At 35.2% G+C, this 20,304-nt stretch overlaps 1 protein-coding gene across 1 annotated transcript in view; it reads left to right on the top strand.

The window, feature by feature from the left end:
- LOC150095634 (carboxypeptidase D-like) overlaps positions 1-20,304 on the top strand; it is a 329,656-nt gene that overhangs the window by 265,317 nt on the left and 44,035 nt on the right. Inside the window, exon 9 of the mRNA XM_090409896.1 lies at positions 8,906-9,001. Within this exon, the coding sequence (XP_090266022.1) occupies positions 8,906-9,001 (96 nt within the window). The remainder of the gene's footprint in view (positions 1-8,905; positions 9,002-20,304) is intronic.

Raw genomic sequence — 20,304 nt, 5'->3', positions numbered from 1 at the left:
AGAGACCTATCAACAGCTTGGTTACTCGTCTCTGAATCCTCTCCACCACCTCCCGATCCCGAAAAAACATAAGTAACCAATAGTCAACATGTGGGCAAATCATAGCCTTATGAAGAGGGATAATAAATTCCCTATCTTTACTTGTGTATTCTTCAACATCCAAGTAATCCTCTGAGCTATTCTAGCAACTCTTGCAATATGTCCTTTGAATTTCAAATCTCTATCCATCATCACCACCAGATCCCTAGCCTCATCAATTTCCTGTAAACTAGTACCGCCAGTATGATACAAAGTATGTAATCTTTTCATCCCAAAGTGCATTTACAACATTGAATTGACAACCATTGTTCTTTGTCCACACTGTGAATTTATTTAAATCGCCCTGTAAGATATCTACATCACCTTTATCAACTACTGCCCTCCCTAGTTTTGCATCATGCACACAACTGAATTACCCCTTTCAAATCTTCTGCTATATCATTAATGTACAAATTAAAGAGTAATTATCCAAATACAGAGTTCTGGGGCAAACACCATCATTCACATTGATTCCACAACATCATACACCACCCTCTGATGTCTATCAGGCACCTGTCTCCCCCCTCTCATCCATTCCCATTTGATCCAACTTATGTAATAGTTTCCCATGTGGTATTCCATCAAATACCTTTGCGAAGACCAGCAGTATTGTGTTATAGTGATTTTGTTTATCCAATTCTGCTGTTATCCTATTATAAAGTGAGGTGGGAACTACCTTTTACAAAGCAATGCTGCCCCTATAGAGTATCACATTTCTATCCACCCATTCCTGAATTTTCTTTTAACCAACTTCTCCAAAACTTTAACCACCACTCCACAGATACTAATTGATTCTGTAATTTGCTACTTTTGTTTTGGATCCACCTTTATGTAATGGAACTATCTTACCCTCTTTCACTCCTTTGGAATCTTGCCAGAGTTGAGACTTAGATTAAACAACTTCATCAGAAGTATTGCCAGTTCACTTGCATTCTTGTAGCATGCAAGCTGACATACCATCCAGGCCCACCGCTGTATTCACGTTGATATTTTTCAATATACTGAGTACCTCCAGTTCATCTATCTCAATGCTCACATCAGTAACTGCAAAGTCTCCGACTGGATGATATACCCTTGCAAAGTAATCACTTAGTAACTGAACAATTTCTTCTGCTTCTGTCACTTTCCTACCACTGAATAAATTTATCTTTTCATAATCATTGTTTCTCTTACTTGCAATAGCAAAAAAAAAAAAAAAACCTTTTGGATTTACTTTGGCCTTCTTAGCTAATTTTTTTCTTGAAATTTGATTTAGCCTTCCTTACTATACTAATTACCCTTCTTGCTTGTGCTTTATATTGCTTAAATAGCATTCTAATCATCTAATCATTGGCAGCTCTTCTTTATATTGCTACTCATCCACTTAATCCTGACTCTGGGTATGCACTCGGATACTGCCCCGCTCAAGAAATCCTTGTCCACTTCCCATGCACTAATGGCATTCATTCCATGTAGTTTCTTTTGCCATGGAATTGCTCCAAGTTGCCTCCTAAGTTTGTCATAATTGGCAGCTTTGTAGTTTTGCATAAACTCTTTCTTGACTCGAAATTTCCACATGTTGAGCAACTTTCCAGGAACATGAGTGCATGGTCACTTTTCTTGATTGGAGGTAGAGTGGTTACATTAGTTAATGATAGATCTTCTGATGCTGTTAACAGATCCAACACTCTCAAACCCCTGGTCCCTTTCATCATGTGCTGTTTCAGTTAATTATCTCATAGTGACTGTATAAATTCCATTTTCCCATGCACTCTTTCCTCCTTCCAACCTGTATCACTATGGTTGAAGTCTTCCATGATCTATAGAGTTGTATGTGATATGGCACAAATTGCTACAACTATATTGGATGAAGAGGTAGAGGTGCATGAGAATGAAGTTCAAGTGCTGTTGCATATCCTGGAGATGTATTCACAATAGGGCAAGATGGGATATCAGTACATTTGCTAAGCAAATGATCAGCTGAATTGGTTTGTTGCTTGACATGATTGTATAACTTGAGTTTTGGCTAAGGAAAGATCATGCAAGAATGGAAAGAATTATGTTAGTTGCATTGTAGAAGAGTAGTGTAAAAACTTGTCTATCAGTATCTGTGGAGTAGTGGTGAAAATATTAAAGAAGTTGGTGAGAAATGGATTGACAGACAAGCTGTACTTTGCAAAGAACAGCATGGATTTGCTAAAATATGACCATACTAAAGGAAGGCCATATTTCAGCAATTTGTTTATATTTTCTAATGTTATTGCTGAGTTAGGCAAAGGTAATAGATATGATGATACTATTGGACTTTGCTAAAGCATTTGACAGGATATCACATGAAAGGTATAAACTGGTGAATGTGAGATTTTAATATACACTGTTCATTGGGATAAGCAGATGGTTTACAAACAGGTATCAGAAAGGGATGGGAGGAGAGTGAATCTACCAGATTTAAGGTGACCAGCATTGTACCCCAGGGATAACTCCTTGGACCATTGTTGTTCAATCTATACATTAATGAGATAGGGAAGGACTTGACAGGAGATATTCGGTTATTTGCTGATGATGCAAAGATAAGCATGGCAATTGGGGAACAGCATATACAGAATGATTTGAATAAGCTGTGACAATGGACAAATGATAATGGCCGTCATTTCAGTGCTAGTAAGTGTAAACTTATGCATTTTGATGTGATGAGATTTCCAATGGCATATATTATACTAGTGGGAATGTGCTTGGAGAAACTGATGAGGCTCAGGATCTTGGAGTTGTGGTGGATAGGAAAGTGAAGTTCAAAGATTATATTGCAAAAACTGCAAATGAAGTTCAAAGGATAATGGTGCAAAGAAGAATAAAATAGATGATATCAGGATTATGCAATGTAGATAATGGGAACAGATTGATAGTATTCGAACTGTAGACACTGGAAAATAGGAGAAAGAAGGGTGATATTGAGAGAGGTCTGTAAACTTCTGAAAGGGCACTATAGGTTATACTGATGAAATATTTCATTATATGGAAGACAGAGAAAAAACAAGGGGACATCCATGGATGTTGAGTTTTTTCTGCCCTTATGAGATGGGTGAAAGCTAGATTTTTCTTATAGAGCAGTGAGTGAATGGAACAATTTGCCTGTCGAAGTAGTGAGTGCATCCAGTGTTAATGTACGAAGGTGATCTGAAAAGTTCTCAGCCTCAGCTATAGATGGCAACACTATTGGCAAGATTTTTTTTTCTAAGTTGGTACATCTGTCATAAGCATCCATGTGAAATCGCAAGTCATTCTATCAAGTAGTTTGTTTTATACAGCTGTCTGAAGCAAAAGTGTTCTTGAAATGGATAAAATTGAGTATCGTGCAGTTATAAAATTCTTTGTAAAAGAAGGTTTAATGCCAAAATAAATTCATTCAAAGGTCATAAAAGTTTATGGGCACTCTTTTTCGACAATTAAGAAATGGATTGCCGAGTGTAAACATGGCAGTACCAACATTGAAGATAATCCACGTGAAGCACGTCCAAAAAGTGTAACACCACCAGAAATCATTGATCAAGGGCATGATATGGTATTGGTTGACCAGTGAGTCAAAGTGCATGAAATTGCAGAGACTGTAGGGTATATTTTGCATGAAGAATTGCAAGTGAAAAAGCTTTGTGCAAGATGGGTGCCGTGCTTGCTCACAGCAGATCAAAAATGTACTCACATGAAAATCTCTGAACAGTGCTTGGAGCATTTTAACAAGAATAAAACTGATTTTGTGTGTCGATTTATTACTATGAATGAGACTTGGATTCACCATTACACACCAGAATCAAAACAGTGGACAGAAGCTGATTATTCAGCACCAAAGAAGACAAAGTCGGTTCCATCAGCAGGAAAGGTCATGGCATCGGTATTTTGGGATGCTAAAGGCATTTTGTTTATTTATTATCTTGAAAAGGCTAAAACAATAACCAGGGAATATTATTCCGATCTTTTAACCAGATTAGACAAAAAAATTCGTGAGAAAAGACCGGGTTTGCAGAAGAAAAAAATCATCTTTCATCAGGACAATGCACCTGCCCACAAAGGTGTTTTAGCAGTGGGAAAATTAAGGGATCTGCACAGTGAACTGTTGGAACATCTGCCCTTTTCCCCAGATTTGGCTCTCTCTGACTTTTATCTGTTCCCAAAACTAAACCTCTTCCTCACTGGTCAGCATTTTTCTTCAAATCAAGAGGTGATTGCAGCTGTAGAGGGGTATTTTGCAGATCTTACTGAGAACCACTACAGGGACAGGATAATGGCCCTGGAGCATCGCTGGAATAAATGTATTAGTCTTGAGGGAAGATTATGTTGAAAAATAAAAAAAAATTTTTTTTATTTTTCAGAAATAAAATGAGTCCTTTGGCTCCTTGGAAGTCTCAGGTTCTTAATAATAATAGTAATAAAACCATTAAAAGTAGTAGAAAATTGGTTCAGACACATACAGTGTGAGCTTTTATAATTGAGGCTATCTCTATGAGAGTCAAACAAATGTTTTTAAAAAAAAAAAAAAAATCTGTTACATATGACAACTTCTAGTATCCTTAAGATGGATCTCAAATAAATTAGGTAGGAAATGAAATTCATAACCTAGTTTGAACACTATCCTACATCTTGTGAATACCTCATGTGAAGTGGCTTGGGAAAAAAAAGTTCCCTGTTTGGTCTCTAGAACAGGGTTTCCAGGTTATGTAGAAAATGCAAGAAAATATAAAATATCAACCTTTTGTGGGTAAGTGCCGACCTGGTTGGCCGAGTCGTTAGCATATCCGCTCTCGAGCCTAAAGGCTGCAGGTTTGAATCCCTCTGTGGGCATGGATGTTTGTGATCGTCTGTGAAAGTACTAGTGGTGGAAGTCGGCAGTAGGTGGCGTTGGTGTTAGATGATGAAAGTTGGTGGAGTAGTGAGACAAAGAGTTGTAGAGCAGATGTCCTCCTCGATGAGTCTCTGGACTCCCTGGAGGTGTGATATTATAATAATAAAGTCATGTTTAAAAAAAAAAATCATTATTTTTACACAGGCCTTTGATTTCATTACAAAAATTGGAACCGTTAATTATTTACTGACTGCCACATAAAATTTAGTTTAAAGTACATGCAAGATTTAACCAACAATTTACAGTTAAAAAAAAAAAAATCTTCCTGAAAAAATAAAACCAAATATTACAAAAAACCCAACTAATAGGCATAATTCCCACATCAACTTCACCAACATTTGCAGCAGAAATGCAAATGTGAATGATGTATATCACCTCTTACAGGCATCTAGACCTGACCTATTTCTTATCATTTGTTCAGGCTACACATTCTGTATGATTCCTTCTGCCACAAATGCAGAACTTGTGCATTTCTGTGATCTGATGTCTCATGCCAGAGAATGGCATCTACAGTCCTCTGATTTTGATCACTCTGGCTGTGTGACTTTGTTTCTGAAGCTTGACTTTCTGCAACCTCGCTACTCAAATAGTGAAGTTATCCTCTTAACCACCTTTCTGGCCATTATGGATCAAATATGCATCCTAAAAGCTTCGTATCCATCATATATTTCAATATAATATGAATGGTATTACAATTTTAATAAGCACTTCGCATCCATAGTAACTTGGACGTATATATACATCCTGGCTGGTAGCGTGGTTAAGTAACTTCATTGTTCATAATTCTGATTTCCAACTCCACCGACAGAGCTGGAAGAAGTGCAGATGATATTTTAGTAGTGGTGTTTTTATTTATAAAATTGGTATGTTTTGTTTTAGTAGTGGAATGTAAGTGATGATATAATGCAAATTTTCCATCTACCAATCTGAATAATATATAACCCTCTCCAGTCTCCAAGTACCCTTGACCTTTTCTTAATCAGTTCTTGTAAATATACTGTAGAGATCCCCTCTTTTCTTGGTAACTCAGTTTAATCCTGTGCAAGTTTGTTCTTGCACAGGATTAAGATCTGCAGGTATAATAAATTTTGTTTAATCCTTTATCCAAGTGTAAGCAAACAAAGTTTGCACCTGAAGTATCTTCAGGACTGAGGCAACTCTAAATTTATTATACTCTAACCAAGTGGAAATAACTTCCAACATCTTTCTCTATCTAAATCCAGAGTAATTTAATAATAAGGTGAGACACCTTTTGGCAACTTGTATAGGTAAATATGACTTCTCCATTGATTTCACCTTAGTATCGCCACCTCTGAGTCTGGCTTCCACTGACGAGACCTCAATAAAGGTCGAAACTAGTCTGGGTAGTGGCCCTTCCCTTAATGCATAGCATTATACATCTCCTCAAGGAGATGTGCTTTGTATTATGGGAGACACTAAGAAAAGGAGTGATGAGAGCTTGGTCCACCTTTACCACGAGTTGCCTCAGTCCTGAAGATACTTCAGGTGCAAACTTTGTTTGCTTACACTTGGATAAAGGATTAAACTAAATTTAATATAATCTAACCAAGTGGAAAAAACTTCCAAGATCTGGAAGTATTCCACAGACCACCTTTCACTCAGCTATTCTTTACTGTAGTTAATTAGGAGTTTATTGGCATAAGGATAAGTATATGTATTTTGGCATTACAATAATGCCACCAATTATCCTCATTGGAATAAAGGGCTGCATCTCCCCCACCTCCCAAAAATTCCTGGAAAAAAAATGGTGGTGGGGGGAGAGGACAAGATCCTATAACCAGTACCTGAAAAACACAGATCCTTCCCCTCATGCTATTCTTTAATGGGGTAAGGATAACTAGTCACTTTCAGTACTAACATAGTCCTTTCTTATTTATCTATCTTATCTATGATTAAGCATATAATCTCCTATATGCATGTTATTCTCTATCTGTTCCTTATGATCTCATACCTGTTTTGCAAAGTGAAAAAATGGTTGTCTGGAGATGAAAAATTTTCTATCTCTGTTTGAGAATGAATAGTTTATCTTCAGTTAAAAAAAAAAAAAAAGCTCTTATAAAAGGCCCTTGCATTTAAACAGGAATCAAACTATGGTGTTTCACAGATGGCATCATCATTACCTACTAAGCTATAGAGGCTTTTTAAAAAAATATATAAATATTTAGTAACTTTTAAATGCATGAAACATTTTCATTCATAAGATTTTGCTGAAACATTGAGCTTCCTGCCTCTCTTTGAGTTCTTTGACTCCATGGAGGTCACATCTTAATAATAATAATTGAGCTTCTTTAGTTCCTTGTCCAATGAGTGCAGGAAAGATTAGACAATCTCTTCCTTCCTCCTTTTTGTGCTTTGGGGGGGGGTGTCTTTCTGTTTATAGCATCCTGATTGCTCTGAATCTCTAGCAATGAGAATCAATGTAATTTGGTTTCATTTTTTTAAAAATCAGTAATGGTAACTTTTCAATTTCTGGGGAGTGATGTATCATGCAAAGATATTTCAGTAGTGGTATTTTTATTTATATTATTGGTGTGTTTTGTTTTAGTGGTGGAACGTAAGTATTCTGTATTGGGGATATTGCAATCTCGGTAATGTTCTAACACACAAGACTTTAAGAACAAATAGTAGATTCAATGTAGCAGATATTGCATCCTGATTGTAATCAACATTGTGCCATAGTAGTATACCAGGGTAGTGGTGATAATTAATGAAATGGATTGTAATTCAGGATTGACAAATAACAAGGTATATTGCTACTCATGTGAGTTATATTTTTTAGAGCTCTGCAACTGTTCAAAAAATTGCATTAAGAAGTTTCCAAAGTGCGATCTTTAAATTGTAAGATTAATGGAAGTGTTAGTGATGATGATTCATAGGTGAGTAACCAAATTGTTACTGATCTATGGAGTAGAGTACTTGTTCTTGTTCCCTTCTGAATAGACTGAAGGCTAGTAGTATGTTACAAAGCTTTGTTGGTAGGCAGAAATGGGAGAAAATTATACATCCATAAGTTACTAAAGGAACTTTAGAGAGTGGATGCTGGAGAAATTTTTCAATATATGACTGGACATACTGGCACAAGGGCTCTGGATGTTGTGTGAGTGTAATTAACAATGGTTGAGGAATTTTTTTTTATGCTTGGAAAGCAGTGAATGATTAAAATGAGCTGTCAGAGGCTTTATTAGTGAATGAGTTTAAAGAGATGTTAAGCATTGTGTGAGCGTGTATAATCGTCATACTCTTAGCCTAGTTGGTTGCTTAGTGGTTGGTCTACCCACTCCCCAACAAACTGGTTTATTCTCACTATGGGCATGGATGTTTCATAAATTTTATTTTTTTTTTATTGCATGACACATCCAGGGAGTCCAAGGACTTGTCAAGGGAGAGCACTTACTCTACATCTCTCTCTCCCTGTCTCCAACTATAACAAAACAGCAACCACACCAACGGCATCTACTGCCTATCATTACTATTAGTATTTTCACAGACAATCACAAACATCCATGCCCATGGTGGGATTCAAACCCGCAGCCTTTTGGCTGGAGAGCAGATACGCTAACCACTCGGCTGAGGTGATAAATGAATTTCATCAACTGGTAAGAAACTGCAATCTTTCTTACTGGAGGTCTGAAATGGGTCAAAAAAAAAGTTCTGCATTTGTCTCTAGACTAGAATTTTTTTCCTATTATTCCAGTCCATAAAAAGGCTAGCAGGACATTTAATATTAGCACTGTGAGTGCTAATATTAAATGTCCTGCTAGCCTTTTTATGGACTGGAATAATAGGAAAAAAATTAATGCTGTACATTAAGTATTACAGCTACATTCAAAAGAAGAATCAACCGGGGGGGGCTGAATTTTTATTTTTGAGTAATTATGTAAACTAATCACTGTTTTTGGCATAGTGTAGACCAATAATTTTTGCTCTTTGCAGGCTCATGCTGAAGGATACAAGCCAGCTGAGGTACTATTTGTTGTCACATCCCAAGAGGTAACTGTGCAGAACATCACCATGTTTCCTACTCGTGTGGTAAGTGATCAGTCATTGGGTTTCACAGAATACAACAACTGGGACAAAATCTTTGACAACAGTCCTGAAACAGGTGGCATGGGTGGGGCCACCTTACGGCCAGCCACAACAGTCAATGAACCCTCCACCTCTGACTTCTCTCACTATGGATCTCGAACCACTAATGAGAAATCTCCACCCTCATCTACCTTTTACCCTGAAGATGATGATGATTACGATGATGAAGATGAAGGTGCTATTGACCGTCGTGGTGCAGATGAAGATTCAGCCAATGTTAATTTGACCGAACTACTAGAACCACCAACACCTGAGGCACAGGGAAACAGAGCTCCTTCTAATCTTAAACCTTTCTTTACTTCCATCATGGCAGTGATAATAGTAGTGGTCTTATGTAGGGAATGACCTTGTACTAGAATCCTAACTATTATGGATGGGCATTGTAGTATTGAAGCTGAAATGTTACAAGGGATGGGAAACATTTTTGTCAGAGATAGATACAAAGCACTTGTTTCTAAGTGGTGCAGTTCGAAATAGAGAACGTTTTCTGTCCAATTTTTGATCGTTCTCTGCATTTTTTCCCTACATCATGTCAGCTGCCAGTCGTATTTATCAACAAAATCTCATATATTGAATACCTATCTCGATTTTTGTTCCAGATGATGACAGAACTAATATTTCCCACTATATCATTCATTATTACAGATCATTTGTTTATTTACAAATAGTTTGAATCCTCATTAATCAACGAAATGGCCAAAAGGGCATTGTATTTAATGTCATCATTTTCCCACTCTCACCATCAAATGCCCAGAAAAATATCAGGTTTCTCCATGTCTTCTGAAAGCACACAAATGTTTCAAGTTTTTAGCCAATATGTATTAGTCCTTTGCCTGGTATGACGCCAGGTTGTCTTCAGATATCAAATTATATTTAAGTTACTTTTAACAAACATTCTCCATAGTGTATTGGATGATCTGTATACCCTAGTAACATTTCAGCAGAAAGTTTTGATTGTTCATAGCCACCAGAATGATTCCTACAATTAAATTAAAATCGGTTGGAATTTCCTTCATTTTTAAATGGTGGAAGTACCAGGAGGTTCTGTTCAGTTTAGGGGTGGGATAAAGGATTACCATTGCAAATTTTTGGATGTTACTTGAAATCCAAAAACATCTTTACTTAGAATATGGTATTTTGATACAGGTTTACATTAAATATCTCGCTAATGTTCTAAATGCAAATAAGTTTAGTCTTTTATTTGGACATAGACACCGAGAAGACACTACGTGCTCAATGTTTCCTTCATTGAATTACTTTTTTTTTTAGTGTCACTTTTTCTATTGCCTTTCATCAAAGGGAATTTTAAACTTATTTTTCACTAAAGTTTTAAACCACCTGTCTTTACTGATCAATTCAATTACGGGTGAATTTAGAATTCCAATTAACCTCTTTCCAACAATGGAATAAAAGGTTTGATCAAGTGCTTCCATTTTGTGCAGTCTTCCAATAAGGAACCTTATGTGCCAAATTCTTAAAAGGCAATTGTTTTGCCAATGGCTCTTGGACCGTGGTCTTCATTTTTTCCTCTGCTGAGAAAATGGTGGTGACACTACCCTAATGATGTCATCTCATGTTCATTGTACATAGCCATGCCCATATATACATCCATCTATATGTAAAATCTAGCCAATGGGTGATTGATCAGCAATTGCACTGGACTTTTTGATGTTGTAATCCCCCACCATACCAACTCTAGTCATCTGCAGTTTCATTTATATTCTAGGTCTGATCCCAGTTGTATGTTCAGCAATAAAGAAAAAAAGATAAGAATTCAGAAAAGGTTATGCAGTAGCCACTGTTGCTGCCAGGCAGTTGATATAGTGTTGATAAGGTTGTCCATATTTAAAGGTCATTTACTCTAGCCTCTTTGCATGAAAAACATTCATGATGCATTATAAAGAAAAACTTACAGGGAATTTATGCAACTATTTATATGACAGCTGTACAAATGTACCACACACACACACACACACAAAACCTAAAGAAGGCACATCAGAAAAGGAAACTAGTGTTTTTTCTTGTACAAGATGAAAGAAGAAATTATCCTATGTGATGTCCTGTTACCCACATGCTGAACTATAGGATTTCACACAAAAAAGCATGGTTTTTATTAAGCAATGTGATACTAAAAATAGTCTCATTAGAATATTTTATTCAGATTAAATAGAACATTGATATGATTTGCTGTCAGTTATCTAGCAGCAGCATTAGGATGAATAACTTCAAAACAAAATTTTTTAAAATATCTCAGACTTACAGAAAGCATTTACGATTCCATTCCAAACACGACATTTCATTGAGAGTAAATTCATGCATGCAATATGTCTAATGCATTCACATGCATTAGACATATTGCATGTCAATTGTAGTTCATTGTTTTGAAAGTTGTCAGTGATCATTGGCATGAGAAAGACCTAATTCATTGCAGAAATAAATTAGAGACCTCCAAGCATCATGCAGAATGAGACTAGGTTCTCTTCAGAAACTACTCATCAGAGAAAAGGTTTTTTTTGATGTTTCAAAACAAACTACATGTGAGTGCATGGACTCCTTGAAAAGATGAGATAGATTATTTTTGAAATAAGGCATCAGTCAGTGACCAATCCCTTTTACAGTGTTTTGCAAAGACATTAGCAGTGAGACATAACTTTATCCCTTCATTTATAGGTGATGTTGCTATAGAATTAAATTCACTTTCCCAATTTACATAACTTCTTGCAATTTGATCTCTGTAAGCCTTATCATAGAAACAATAGATTTTGTAGAGCTATCTTTTGGAGATCATAATGCTCTAAGGCTGTACTGCTATTTAAGGGAAACTTGTGTGCTATATCCGAACTTTTTTGGATAACTGTTAAGATTGAATTAGTCATTAAGGTCAAACTTTTTTTTATCCAATATCTTTTCATGAGATACGCATAACTTTTTAGTTTTGTTTGTTTCACAATGACACACTTATGGGTGGTGAAATAAGGTGGTATGAAGATGTCAACTAATGAGTTATCTCCATACACATTAAGTGATACATTAACCTGCTGTTTTTTGATGGTCATTATGCCTAGAAAGAGGTGTATTTTATATTACTGTCTGTTTTGATAGTAAATTTTATTTTTTGATAGAGACCATTTAGAAAACTTGAAAGTCTTTAGATTGAGATATATATATATATATATATATATATATATTGTTTGGAAACAGTTATATATATTGTTTGCAAACAAAACAAACCACATGTGAGTGCATGGATTCCTTGAAAAGATGAGACAGAAGATTATTTTTGAATTATCTAAAGCCAGACCATTTTATTGCTCTGGCTATGGGTTCCCCATTTCTTTTCCACTCGAAGAAGACTAGTAAAGACAGTGCTCAATAATAATAATAAAATACAATATCCAGTGGAAACATCCATTATATAAGAAATAGCTTCCTTCAAGACAACTTCATTCCTAATAGTTATTCAAAAGAGTTGTTTCCAGATTGCTGTATAATTAGGAGCCCCATGTGTCATTGCAGATATATGGATTTCATTTCTTTACCATACTTTGTTGGGCTTCACAACATATAGCTTTTATACAAGATTTAGGCATCAGTCTCCTTTAAACCATTTGGGACTTCGAAGTCCTCATTAGGTTCCTTACTAAAATATCATAGGATCCATAAAATCCACTATTATGGTTTGAGAGAAGTTATGAAATCCAAGGTGAATACCATAACAGGGTCATTCACAAAAAAGGGATAAAATTAGGACTCACTGCAAGTCCTTCTCAGAACACCACAAAAAAGATTGGTCATAAGCTTTAATGCCTTATCTCAAAAATAACCTCCTGTCTCATCATTTTCTAGGAGTCAAGTGAGGTTGTGCACTTAGCAGTCCAGTCTGAACAGGAACAGGGTTCCATTCTGCATGACATTTGGAAATCACTCACTCATTCATGCATTGCATCATACCGTTCTTATTACAAACAGCCATCCATAAGTTATGTGAAACAATGAACTGAATGTAAAAAATGTGTTATAGATGTTGCATGCATGGATCTGCTATCAGCTCTGAAATGATTTAAGTTTAAAACATGAATGTTTTCTTGTGAGTCTTCTAAACCTTTTTACGTTCGATTTTCTAGTTATTGACCATAATGCTGAGATAATTGACACTGTAATGAAACATCTCATTGTTTTCTGTTTAAACGAAATAAAGTATTCTAGTAAGGATATTTCCAGTATCTTACTGCTTTTGTTATAATTATCCTTGTGGTAATTTCCTTCAATGCACAGTATTTTGACTGCAGCAAATATATTTATTTTCCCATATTCTGGTGTATTTGTTGCTTTTGGAAATGGCTTCTGCCACTCCATGACTAGTATACATTGTAAATTAAATACACAAGTCTGTAATTCAAATATCACACTGTTGTGTGGGATGTTATAAACAAAGGTAGAAGAAACAAAAATCAACCCATGATATGAGAATTAATTTAAAAGTAAAATGGATTTTCAAATATTCTTGAAGTTTATATTTTAAGTCTTTTGTACTTATCCATGGAAGGAAGAATAGCACGTTCACTGGTCAGTAGTTCCAAATTATGAAATTTAGAACTACTGATCCAACTTTTGAGCATTTGGAAGCTTTTATTTCAATCATTTCAATCACCTGTATTTCAATCATTAACCTCCCTATTGGCAATTTAATCCTTTGTACAGGAGGATATAAGCAGTCATTGTCCTCAACAGAAATGCATTTAAATACATCGCATCAGTGAAGCAAAATTAGTACTTCACCTGTATTTCAATCATTAACCTCCCTATCGGCCGAGTGGATGAAATAGTGAGACCAAATTGCACTTCTTATCCATTATTCAGTGGGTGTTACAGAATCATATCCAGTTTTAGCTAGACGTCATGGCTAGTTGCGGTGTTAAGTTCAGCTTTTTATTTTTATCCTAACAAAGTTTTTCATCCTTTGCAATTTTGACAGATTGGTTTCTGAGGAGAACGTTTATATTTTCATGTATTAAATATGTCAGTGTTAATAGGTGTATTAAGTTGTTCAACAATATCTTAATGAACCATAATTCTGTTTCATAGTTTAATTGCCATGCAGGTTTGAAATAAATTATTTAGATATTTAAATGGTTCCAACTTAGTCCAAAATTTATTATAAAAGAAAAGTTTCCCAAAATTTCATCTATGATAAGTAGCAAACCCAATATCTTTAAGGATTTGGGGAGTCATATATTCATATTTGATATCCCTTTAGAAGCCTGGATTCATAGGGCTACATCAAATGACTGTTCACTTCCCCTCCCTCCCTTAACAAACTATACAGGAAGTACTTCTGTAGATGATTGAAATCAATGTATGGTACAGACTGCTTTCTGATTGAATGCTTTTAATCTACCCAACAAAATCCTTAATATTGTTAGCAGTGAACATCATTACCATTAGTTTTGACCTAACATTGTGCCAGTTCCTTGATGTGTGGATGTTTCCAGATAATTCAGTTATAGTCAAAAGAGTTCTTCTCTATATGGAGGCTTATCAGTACCTTTATTTTATAATTTCAAATTACTCCTATTTGACTTATTGATCACGGTGGGGAGAGGGAGTCAAGAATTTTGAGAAACAAAAAAATATGCCAGAAATTTTCTTGACTGGAGCAGAATTTATTCAGAATGTTTCTGTCCACAAAGCTTCCTCTACTCACCCATGACAGATTGAGAAGTATTTCACAAATGAGATGATAATATCCTTCTTACCACGTGGCTTCCTTGTTTGCACGAGTTGAGTTACTTCAGTAATTTTTGTCTTTGGATGAGATTAATCAGCAATTGATTTTAACTTGTGGATCATAAAGAATATACCTAAGCACAATTTCTTTCTGATTTTGTTCAAAAGAGCACTTCCTGAATGGTTGGTGTGTTTTGAAACATTCATCCTTTTTTGGTATTTATTTTTTTGAATAATTTTATTTTCTATAGTCTGCAAATAAACCAACAAAATTTAACAATTTTCCCCAAGTCATTTTCACTATAGAGAGGTGTATGTGAAGTTTAATTATGGACACTGTATAGAATATATATAAATTGTGTATAAATGTGTGATTTGAGTGGTAAACTGTTCACACTGCTGAAAACAAACAAACAAAAAAAAAAATCACATTGTGGTTTACTTAAGCAAAGAAACCCAAAATGAAATGTAGCCACTGTAATGACTGAGTCAAACTAAGTAAAACAATGCTATTATAGTATTGTTTTCATTACAAATTAGTGGTTGCACTTATTTTAAGATGCAGTTAGCATTATACTGATGTATCTAGGAAGTTTTGTTTGGGGAAGATGTCTTATATATAGAGAGAGAAGAATTCTGAATTGTGAGTGGAAAACCATGTAAATAATATATAAATATGTTTGTATACTGTGATTTATATACTAGAGGCATGCTGAGTTTACTCCACTCTGTAGAGTAATGCATAAAAAAAAAGGAAAAAGCTATCTTATTCTATTGAAGTCTACAACTAACACATCTAAAATGTTTGAATACAGCTAGTTATTTAATTGGTTTTATTTTATTTTTATCAGGTATTTTATGATGTATCCAATACATTCTGGTTGTATTCATAAATGAAGTTTTTAAATGGATTCCAAATTATGAATGCCACTGGACCTTAATGGACTAATATATACCTAATATATGTGTTGCTATTCAACCAATAATACCTTTCTGGGAAAAAAAAAAAAGTAGCTGTTGGAGCAGTGTTACTATGATTTACATATGTTATATGGCTACATTCTGCTACACTATTAACAGATGCTATATAGTGATACTGTACTGCAGTGATATATAACATTGCTGAGTGATTAACTTCAAGCATCACATACCTTTCTTACATAATAGAGGTGTTAGTAATATACCAACAGATCTAGGCTCCTCTGCAGCAAATCTGTTCTAGTATATGTAAATATCTTAGACAATTTTTAAGGTGAATTTCTTACTAAATGCTGATATCTTAAAGAATATCTCTCTACACACACAACCTATATATGTTAAAAAAAGAAAATTCATCCACTTGTGGCTTCAAAACTGCAAGGCCACACACACAAACACAATCGTGTGTGTGAGAGAGAGAAACAAATATATACATAGCAAAATGCTGCATGTATCAAGGTCACTTTCCATTTTTCTGTATAAGATATCTGCTTTTTTCTAGACTATCAGGCCATGGCTTGTTTTGTTTCTGTACTTTGAATTATTTAACAGTTGCATAGCAATTGCAAATATTTTGTATATCAGAGGGAAAGGGAGGTAGGAAGTAATAACTGCAATAATTATCCACATTGCTAACAGATAAATAAATGGCTAGATAGCGTGATCCAAATTTGCTAAAAGCACAGGCAGCCAGCATATTAATACAAATAAAAGGTTTCATTACAATAATATAAAATTACTTACAAAAATGCCTGAAAGTTTCAGGATAGGTAAAAATCTAAACAACACATATACACTCTCTCTCTCTCTCAGCAATTCTAGTTGAGTTACTGAGCCAGAAGTTAGCATGTTAAATACTTCAAAATCTCAGATGTTTTGTGGAGCTACCAAAAGATGGGAATGAATCTACAGAATGTATGCTCTAGGACTGTGTTAGCAATATGCTTAGTAACAGCAATCAAGTTACTGGGACATAATAAATGCAGACCTATACATATAAGAACTAGCAGATTACTTATAGGCCAGTTTACATGTCAAAAACACCAACTCCAAACTTTTCATTGCATAACACCTCACTTCACCTCCAGAACATAAGTTTCTACTGGCAATATCTCATATTAACAAATGTACTATGCATCCCACAAACCTGCAAAATGGCATCGCACTTACCAGCTGTATATCCAGAAATAGAGGGAAATAGTCAGCTACTGTTTCATACCCTTAAGAAATCCATAAAATGACACTGTGAATTTTCATTCAAAAAAAAAAAAATATATATATATATATAAACTGAGGAAACATCTGACAGTTCTCAGTTCACTGCCACTTTCCAAACTACTGACAAACTCTGTCAACTAGAACAATCTTTTAAAACACCAGCCTGCCTGTTTGTCATCATGGATAATAATCAAGTTCTAGGTTCTTTTAACCTTACTTTGGTTAAAGAGAGCATTCAGGTGAGAAGTGAATTCCTAAACATTATCACTATTTTTGGTTGATTAAAACTTATAAATACAAGTTAGCCCAGTAAGGAGATGACACTAGCTGTAGGTTCCTCTACATCATAGGTTTCTTTTTTTTCCTTCTCCCTTATATTATACGGGTATCTCCAAGGGGTCAGAAAACTCATTGCAGGAGACCTACGCTTAATTTTCTCATCTGATTTAGCTTTCCTTACCAAACTAGTCACCCTTCTTGCATGCATATTGTATTACTCATGAGCAAGTTTGATAACTTTTTCCCCTCCATAATGTTTTCTTTTATATTGCTACTCATCCATTTAACAGCCACATCCTCCTGACCCTGGATATTGCATTGTGTACCACTTCCCACACACACTATCAACATTATTTTTCTGTAACTTTTTTTTATGTTGTGGCACTGCTCCATGTTGCCTTCTGAGTTTATCATATTCACTAGTTTTGCATTTCTACATAAACTCTGTCTTAATCGTGACTTCCATATTTAGCAACTTCCCAGAAGCAAGACTGCATTTGCACAAGAATATATGTATTTTTGATTATAGTCCAAACTAAAATGTTGAAAAAAATGTTATTAGTAAAAATTGAAGTAATTTATTTTAATAAAGCAAATATCTAAATACTGACTAACAAGTATTGCTACAATTCTGGATCAGCCACTGGTTCCTGAACAGTTATATGATATCATAAAAATACTTAATGATAAAGAAAAGTAACTCATACAAAAAAATACTCATATATATATATATATAAAGCAAACACCTTTACAACCAAACTACTGACATTCAGTTCCAAGATGATGCATTGATTCAAAGGATCACTTCACTACAGTGACATTTGATTAGTAAGAGAAAAAAAATATTTTTTTTTTTGTAAAATCATAGAATTGTTGCCTTAAAAAAAAAAATTCCTTTGAGTATATGACTCTGTTGCCAATTTTCCCTCCTCCCCATACAACTTGCATGGGATATGCAGCAGTTTATGGCTTTTACTTATTTAACAAATAATGAGATGAAAGAGTTGCATATATCATATTTATGCAACTCTTTACTAATTTAATATCAAAATTTGTAGTCCCTTTTGCACTATTTTAAAGTGTTATTTCATAATTTTAATTATTACTTCATAATTCTGAAATGCTAATATTGCAAGTGAAAAATAAAATAATGATGTTTGCTTTGAATCCTGAATCTCCAAGTGGTAGTATCTTTGTTGGAAGTTTTTACAGTTGGTTATACTATAAATTACAGATGCCAAGAAATTATATTCTTGGTTTAATTCTTTATCCAAGTGTAAGCAAACAAAGTTTGTGCCTGCCTGCAATATTTTCCACACTGGGAAACTCATATATAGAAGCTAATGACTTCACATCACTTGCCTTAGTATCCCATAATGCAAAGCACATATCCATACGGACATGTATAATACTATGCATTATGGAAATGGTCACTACCCAGAGCGGTTTTGACCTTTATTGAGGTCTCATCAGTGGGAGCCAGTCGAAATAATGCAGAACTCATATTTTCATATATGAGTAGCCAAACGATGTCGCTCATTATTATTACGTGATATCTCCAGGGAGTCCATAGACTCATCGAGGGAGGGCACTTGCTCTACAACTGTCTCCATCACTCAATCCACCAACTACAATGAACCACAACTACACTAACACCATCTACTATCCACCACCACTAATATTTTCACAGGCAATCCTACCATGTCGTGGTAGGATTCGAACCCGCTGCCTTTTGGCTAGCAAGGGGATATGCTAATCACGCGAATATTATTTACTATTAAAATACTCTGGATCAGAGATAGTTGTTAGATTCTTTTCACAACTTGGTTCCACTTCACATCACTTGCTTTAGTATTCTATAATGCAAAGCACATATCCTTACAGACATGTATAATGCTATGTATTATGGGAAGGGTCACTACCCAGAGGAGTTTCGACCTTTATTGAGGTCTCGGCAGTGAGAGCTCCACCATGGAAGTCCACCTTAGAAAACGGTATCATATCACTGCTTGAATTCGTTCACCGTTGATGCTCTCACCATCCTATCAAGCAATGCATTCCATGATTCAACCACCCCTCCATGCAAGAAACTACTCTCACCCTCTTGTTCATGACTTCTTTTTGAAATTTGCTGGGATGGCCCTTTGTCCTTGCTGCTATCCCCTGTTCCACTAAATAAAATAACTCCCAAGCACCAACCCTGTAACCACCTCTCAACAACTTAAATGTCTCAATCATATTACCACTCCTTCTCTCTCTACCAAACTTTGCAGTCCACATTCCCTCAGTCTATCCTCATAACTCCTAAACATTGTACAATCCTGATTTAATTTAATTTCTTTAATCCTGATATCATCTTTGTTATCCACCTCTGCACTCTTTGCAAGGTTAGTTTATCCCCCTTCAAAGCCTGAGGACCGAATTTGAGCATAATAGCCCATGTGTGGTCTTAGCAAGGCATTTATACAATGGACTGACAAATATTTTATCTCTTCTGGTCAGATTCCTTCTCAGTATTGCAGCAATACTATATAGGTAACTTTCACCACCTTTGCAATATGTTCCCTAAATTTCATGTTTCCATTAATCATTACCCCAAAATCCCTTTCTGGAATTCTTGAGGCACAAATGTCTTAGTCAACATGGAGTAGAAGGAATATGAGGTTCAAGAGTTTTGGATTTGGTCATAGCAAGGGTAGAGATGCTATTTCAGTTATAATCAGATCTTTAGGGGGATAAATAACCATGTGATTTTGACTTGGAAGATGAATCGACATGAATGAACCAGGAAGTGCATGTCTGTGTAAAATATAGAAAATTAGAAGAATTTTGTGATTTAGTGTTTGATAGCTTTGTGTTTGTCATCCACTTTACACCAAATTGTGTTATCTTTTTCACTCACAGTATACGCATTTTCATAGTCTTTCATTTTATTGCTGATTTTCATACTAAATTTATTATAGCAGTCATCCAGTTTAGTTAAGGAATTCTTCGACTTGTACTGGATTTATTTAGTATAACATCTGCATAAAGTAGAGAGCTGA

Source organism: Typopeltis vanoorti, chromosome 20, assembly GCF_054136105.1.
Source record: "Typopeltis vanoorti isolate ZY-2024b chromosome 20, IOZ_Tvanoo_1.0, whole genome shotgun sequence".
Classification (NCBI taxonomy): domain Eukaryota; kingdom Metazoa; phylum Arthropoda; class Arachnida; order Uropygi; family Thelyphonidae; genus Typopeltis; species Typopeltis vanoorti.
This window is presented reverse-complemented; position numbering and strand designations above follow the sequence as displayed.